This window comes from Arachis hypogaea, chromosome 6 (assembly GCF_003086295.3).
Source record: "Arachis hypogaea cultivar Tifrunner chromosome 6, arahy.Tifrunner.gnm2.J5K5, whole genome shotgun sequence".
Lineage (NCBI taxonomy): Eukaryota > Viridiplantae > Streptophyta > Magnoliopsida > Fabales > Fabaceae > Arachis > Arachis hypogaea.
This window is the reverse complement of record NC_092041.1, coordinates 45,156,690-45,163,357: the sequence shown is the minus strand read 5'-3', so window position 1 is coordinate 45,163,357 and position 6,668 is coordinate 45,156,690. Positions and strand designations below refer to the sequence as shown.

Sequence of the window (6,668 nt, the reverse complement as noted above, 5' to 3'; positions counted from 1 at the left end):
ACCCCTTTCTCCTTCTTTCCGTCACGTGGCATATCTCTTATTACATCAAAGGTATGCCACGTGAGGGGCATATATCAATTCGACGTCCCCGATTATTAGGTATAACGACCTCTCCAAAATATTGTTTTTAACCAGCATAATACCATAATTTTTGTTTACTATATTGGTGGTTTCACCAGTTCTATCCTAATAATAAGGAAAAAAAAGTAGCAATTTGCTGTATATTGAGTTTAGGGATGACAATGAGTAAGGTAGGATAGGATTTGAATCCAATTTAATCTTATTCGCGAGTTGAGAATATCTCAATTCTAACCTTATCCGTTCTTAACCCGGGGGTACCCGACCCTATCTACAGGTTACTAAAAAGATGTAATATTATTATATAACTTGATAATAATTTAAAATAGAATGGATCTTTATGTAAAAAAAGTATTAAATTATTAATTAATTATCTTCTGTTAGTGGCTAAAGATCTTTTGTATTTAATGAGAGATCTTTGGTTCAATATCAATTTGAAACATATTTTTATGTAAGTATATAACATATACATATATATGATACGGGTTGGTTGGGTGGGGTTGAGGCTTAATCCGAATTCTATCCGGTCCGCACAAAAATCCTATTCGCACTTTATTCTACCCGCTGCGAATCGAGTTGACAATCCTATTCAATCGGGTTAAATTGAATTGGATATCCACGAATAAAGTGCATGTTGCCACTCCTAATTTAGTTGGGTTAAAAGAAAGAAAGAAAAAAAACTTGAAAAGGTTCGACAAAGTTCGTATGAATTATTGTGAAAATTAGGATCTTTCATATGCTAAAATGGTAATTCATTTTTTTTAAAATATAAATAATTTTAAGTTTAAAAAATCATTAAGAAAATAATTTGGAAAATTCATAAAAGAAAAGGGGAAAAATGACGACACAATTGGTGCCCAGTAGAGTTGGATGTTAATGTGAATGGTTTGTCATGTGTGCGGAGCGTGTAGCGGTACCAGTAAGATAGAGGATTAGAATTTAGAGGAACAGCGTCAGCGACACAACAAACACTAGAAGAAGGGATTAGGAAGAAAAAACCCCAATCCAAAGAATTGATAAGAAGAATATAAGAACTAAGTAACTAATAAGTAATAACAATAACAATAATAATGTCGAAAAAGGGAGGAGGAGGGGCTTCGTTGCAGAAGGACGTGCCGTGGAGAGCGTCAGCTTCGTCAGTGAGGCCGGTTCCCAAAATTCACCATTCTCCTGTTCTTCGCGTTTCCCAATCTCCTTTCTCCGATTACGCCCTCTTCGTTATGAAGGTCTCTCTCACTCACCTCCTTTTCTTCTCTCTCTCTCTCTCTCTCTCTCTCTCTCTCTCTCTCTCTCTCTCTCTATATATATATATATATATATATATATATATATATATATATATATATACTTTTGGATTTTGCAGCAACCCGACCCAATTGGAGATGGATTCGGCCAAGAGGCTATAGTGGAAGCTGCTGGTCCTGACTGCATAGTACCTGGCCAAGTTATGCCCCTCAAGCTTCTCGGTGTTAAGGTTTCAATTTCCTTTCTCCGCTTTTTCTAATTTTTAATGTTTCCTTTTCATATCTTTTCTGCTTCACCAGTTAGGAATTATATTGAGTGTTATGGAGCATGTGATTTATTTAATATAAAATTATTGCTTCACCTTTAATTGATTGATGTGTAATTCTGGAAAATGCAACAAACATCGTATTGATTGCAAATTGAAAGTTCAGTCTCTGAATAACAAAGAGTAGTTGGATTTCTCTTGCTCTGAAGCATTATGTAGGTCTAACACATTTTAGGTGTATTGCCATTATGTGCCAGATTTCTTTGAATGAGCTTATAAAAAAAAAAAGATAATTTTAGAGTTTTTTTAAAGATTTTTTGAAAAAGTAAAACTAATTTTATATTTTGAAGTTTACACTGACATTTTTCTGGCATATTTATGCTTCTAGTTTGAGCAATTTTACTTCGGAAGATTATGATTTTGCAAAGAGATGGAGTTTCATTTTTTCTTCTTGGCTTCTGCTTCAACAGGTCTGGCCAATCCATGTTGACTTCAAATTTTTGGAACCTGTTGGACGAGAACTTAAGATGCTTGGAAAGGTGAAGTCCTTTTTATTCTTTAAGAAATGCATGCAATGGGTATAAATTGACAATTGCTGGGGTTGAACTTCGTGAGTTTTATACATTTGATATTCATAAATTAGGGAATAGAATAAAGTTTTGCTTCATATACATTAACCCTTATATATTCATCCTTCAAGACCCAAATAAAACTAGTCATTGCCCTGTATGTTCCATTATATTTCTGAAAATTGAGAAGATAATAATGTACAATTTACATTGCACCACCTGATTACAACTACATTAATCATTTATTCATTATCAAATTATCAAGATGAAAGATATCTATGTGCTTATCTGAATTATACAAATTCTACCTTGTCAGAAAGAGCTACAACATTGTAGCAAATTGACCTGAAGCATGGTTTGTATTACCAGTTTTTCTCCATTGCCATTTCACTGGAAATAGCTATATAATTAGTTCAAATGCATCCATGGTACTCATGATGAACTAGTTGAACCACACAATGTATCAAAAGAACCTAGTCTTAGATATCAGTGCTGCTGACATTTCGATTTATTTATCTTGCTGGTTGCTGGAATTTCTGCCTATTATTAAACTTCCATTCTAAGCATATAATTCTAATTATTTGATTTCTTTATGGATTTATTTGTTTTTCTGCATGCAGTTCATGGATGATGCAGTTGAACTTATGAACAAATCTTTCATAGATCGTTGATAGCATCTGTGGCCTGTGTTTGTGAATAGATGAAACATCAATTAAGGGAACTGGAGGGAACTGGAGCATCGACAAGCCGAGTGACTTAACATTTGGCTCATTTTGTATTGTAGTCTTACTCTCAATGAATTGAGACATCGAGTCAAAATGTCAATTTGAGATGATATTACTTAGAGAAAAATGACAAAGTTAGAACTTTGAACTGCATGCACAGCTATTGGACTTGCATCCTGATTCCAAATAGAATGAAATGTTTTTCTTGTTGTATCCTGTTTTTGCACAATTATATATATAACTTGCCCCAAAGACTGACCATTAATTTCATTGATGATGGTATTGCAAAATTTGATTATTGAGGAAGGCAGCTAAGCAAAATTAAAAGTCTGAATGATGGTAATGAAGAAGAATATATACAGCCTTAATGGTGTCTGATCCTTTTGACTTAACAGGAGCAGCCACATTTCATTCCAATGAAGAGAAAATGAAGGGAGTCAGATTACATGAATCGTTATAGAATAACTGTTGACGGTATCTTGTTACAAGACAGTATGAACAAGAGCAGGAAAGACCACACAAGGGTGAAAGTAGAGGAAGATGGCAGCACCACCCTTGAGCCCTGCGAATAGTCCTCTGTGTATTCCGGCACCAACCATGTGACTCCGTCGCCCTGGCCCTGGCTGTTAGGTCCTTTGCTCCACATTCCCACACTGTTGTCCCTGTGCATTCATCATCCAATCAAGTAATTAGTGCTGACATTTATGTATGAGAATGATATAGGATAGTAAAGTGGTAGTAGCAGTACATACTTGGCAACGCCGAGAACGCCGGCGGACATGGTAAGCTGAGAAATCCTATCAGCAGACTTTGGCTCAACACTATAAGCCTTCTCATACTTAACCTCAACTCCTTCCCCAGAGGCCACAAAAAACGCGCCATTCACCATGATATCCCCCTCCGACCTCCAATTCCAGCCCTTCCACTTCCCCTCCGCAGTGTCAACCCTCTTGGTCACCTCCTTTGCAAAGGGGTTCAGGGGTGCCGTGTAGCGGTTCCCCTGGCTGTTAATGGTGGGCTCCCCACTGCCTCCAATGGCATACATCTGCCACCGCGTGAAATCGTTGTTGACCACATGGATGTAGCCCCGGCGGCAACGTGGCATGCGCTGGACGAGCATGGGACCGAAATGGTTGAAGGCAATGGTCACCTGCATGCCTGAGTCTGGCAGGTAGTCATCACTGTGGCCTAAGAGCATGACTTCATTGTGGTGGGAGAAGTAGTTATTGGAGATTGTGATTCCAGTGGAGCCCATGACTGCGTCGATGAGCCCGTCCTTGCACCGTGACAGCGTGCAGTGGTCTATCCATATGTCTTTGGACCCAAAGATGGAGATTCCATCCCCGTCAGACAGCGTCCGGTAGCCATAGTGGTCAGGGCGGGAACGCACATTTGTGTTCCCTGCATGTCGCAGTTGAATCCAAACACAATAAACAAATAAATAAATCTGTTCGTTGACTTAGACACACCTTTCATTCAAATACTAACAACACTGCATTTATACCAGAATGTTTCATGTGCAATACAGAAAAATACCTGAAGGATGACAATGGTGGATATGAATGTTGTGTATGATAACATTACTTATATACTGGAGAGTAATGCATCCACCACCAACAATGTGGACATCAGCACCACGGCCATCAAGGGTCTTGTAACTGTTGAAGATGAGTTCTTGAGAGAGCTTAATCTTCATGTTACTTGGGAACACGATCCACAGCGGCTCATTCTGTATGACAGCATATCTGAGTGTTCCTGGCTTAGGGTTTACTGCATCATCATCTGAGGAATCTGTGACAATGTAGAACTCCCCATCCTTTCCGCCCTTAGCGTGTTGCCCAAACCCAATGGCGCAGTCTGCCAGCCTCTGCCGGTTGTTGGGCCAATCTGGGTCACATTTCCAGCAATCGTCTATGGGGTTACCAGTTAGGCAAGAAGACACTGTCGACAGCATTTCCCTTCTTGCCATTGAACCATTCACCTTCCTGCACAACACAGTAGTGAAGATAGCACCTAGATCTGAGGTTTAAACTTATAATGCAGGAAAATACATTGTGAATGCAAGCTGAAAGACAAGAGAAACAGGGGAAACAGTGAGAAGAGAGTACCTGTGGACTTCATTAGCAACAGCTTCAGGGTCAGGGTGTTGTCCTGGTAGAGTTAGGTTCAGCATTGCAGCTCCTTCAAGTGCTAACATGGAACCAACAATACACAGTAGCAAAATGCAGCTTCTATGGGGCATTGTTGAGGAAATGACTCTTTTGCTACACACTCACTCTCTGTAGAGCTCCTCTTCCTTAGATTGCCATGGTTATGGCTGATTCTCTAGAAGGGTTAGCGGCTGTTGAGTGAGGTGAATTTATTAACCAGTGATGATTATTACAACAAACAGGTTTGAGTGTGAACAGAAGCATGGGATAATCTTTTTGTATTCTAGTATTATTATTTATTTTTTTATGTTGGACCAATCTTCAATGCATTAATCCTAATAAGACGTTTAATTTTAAGCGTTGTTTGTCGGATGTAATTTTAAGGTTGGTGCTGATTAAATTATAACAAGAACAAAGTATATAGATGATATGATACGTTATTCTTTGGGGGTGCTAATTAATAGTTTCAGTATGCATTATCATATTATATCATAGCATGTTGGGTGCTCTAATAATAATGATTGTGTAGGGTAGTATAGTGGTTAGGGTAAGTTTTTTGAATGATGGAAAAAGGGAAAGAAAAAAGAAAGATGAAAGAAGAAAGAAGGTCGTATTGTGAACAAGGGAATCCCACTGTTCTCGAGGAAATTGGTCTCTTAATTTTGTTTGCCGGACAGAGGGACAACAGTATCAGTATCACTGATCCAAAAATGAGCTTCTTGTAATTACAAAACTGCCCCTAATGATCACCCAGTAGAATTTGAATACCACTAAGAAGGTCAGTGGGAAAATAGGAAGGGCAGGTCCTCTAATGAATAATACTACTTGCGAATTACGAGTAACACTTTAGTAAGGTTCATCAGTTCTTGCAGTTCGTGAAGTAGCCTTTTGACTTTTTGGACCTACACCTACGTATCAGCATTAATCACGACATTTTCGCATGCTTAAACTTCAATATACTAGCTACTTTTGTTTATTAAAATAAAAAAGATATTATTTACTCGTTTAAATTGAAATATAAAAAATTATTAATTTGTGCATTTATTATTATTTTTGCAGTCAATAAATACGAAAACAAATTTTAAATAGAACACATAGTTAAATCCAGAATAAACAAATTCTTTTGGACTAGGTCCAAACTCCTAACGTGAGATTCTGAGTTAGTAATGGGCTCATCATGGAACTCAAAAGATGCCTAAAGGATTCGCAAAATAAGATTTACGGGATATTATCATCAATTTCGCATATGCTGAGTAACATCATAATAGTTATCCGATATGGACTTAATAATCGTCAAAAGATCTAGTCAAAGAAAACGACGTCAGACAAGGAGCTAAGCTTATAGGGCCGTTAAAATGGTCCAAATCCATCGCTAGCTCGTTTATCCATTTAAATAGGCGAGTTGTGTCTCTAAAATTAAACCCGTTTACAATTCGGGTTAAACGGGCTGAGTACGATTAAAAAAATGGTGGATTAAACGGGCTAATCTGCGGGCTAAATGGGTGGTCCGTTTATTTTTTTTACATTCTTTTAAAAAAAGTAGCACTTTAAGCCAATATTTCTTTCGATCCGATCCGAAAATCTGACCCATCAACTAAAAAAAATTATATTTTAAAGGTTTTTGACCTAAAAGTGA

General features: G+C 37.7%; 2 protein-coding genes across 2 annotated transcripts; one reads left to right on the top strand and one right to left on the bottom strand.

The window, feature by feature from the left end:
* Positions 1 to 732: 732 nt before the first annotated feature.
* Positions 733 to 3,095, top strand: LOC112696577 (uncharacterized). Its single transcript, XM_025749399.3, has 4 exons — positions 733 to 1,304; positions 1,442 to 1,552; positions 2,059 to 2,127; positions 2,778 to 3,095. Exons 1-4 carry the CDS (start codon positions 1,149 to 1,151, stop codon positions 2,826 to 2,828), a joined length of 387 nt encoding a protein of 128 aa, XP_025605184.1. The 5' UTR covers positions 733 to 1,148; the 3' UTR covers positions 2,829 to 3,095.
* Positions 3,096 to 3,239: 144 nt separating this feature from the next.
* On the bottom strand, positions 3,240 to 5,483 carry LOC112696575 (probable pectate lyase 12). The gene is made up of 4 exons (XM_025749398.3): positions 4,991 to 5,483; positions 4,419 to 4,867; positions 3,635 to 4,283; positions 3,240 to 3,544 (listed from the first exon to the last, which is right to left on the bottom strand). The coding sequence occupies exons 1-4, from the start codon at positions 5,122 to 5,124 to the stop codon at positions 3,337 to 3,339; spliced, it is 1,440 nt and encodes a 479-aa protein (XP_025605183.1). The 5' UTR covers positions 5,125 to 5,483; the 3' UTR covers positions 3,240 to 3,336.
* Between the last annotated feature and the right edge of the window lie 1,185 nt (positions 5,484 to 6,668).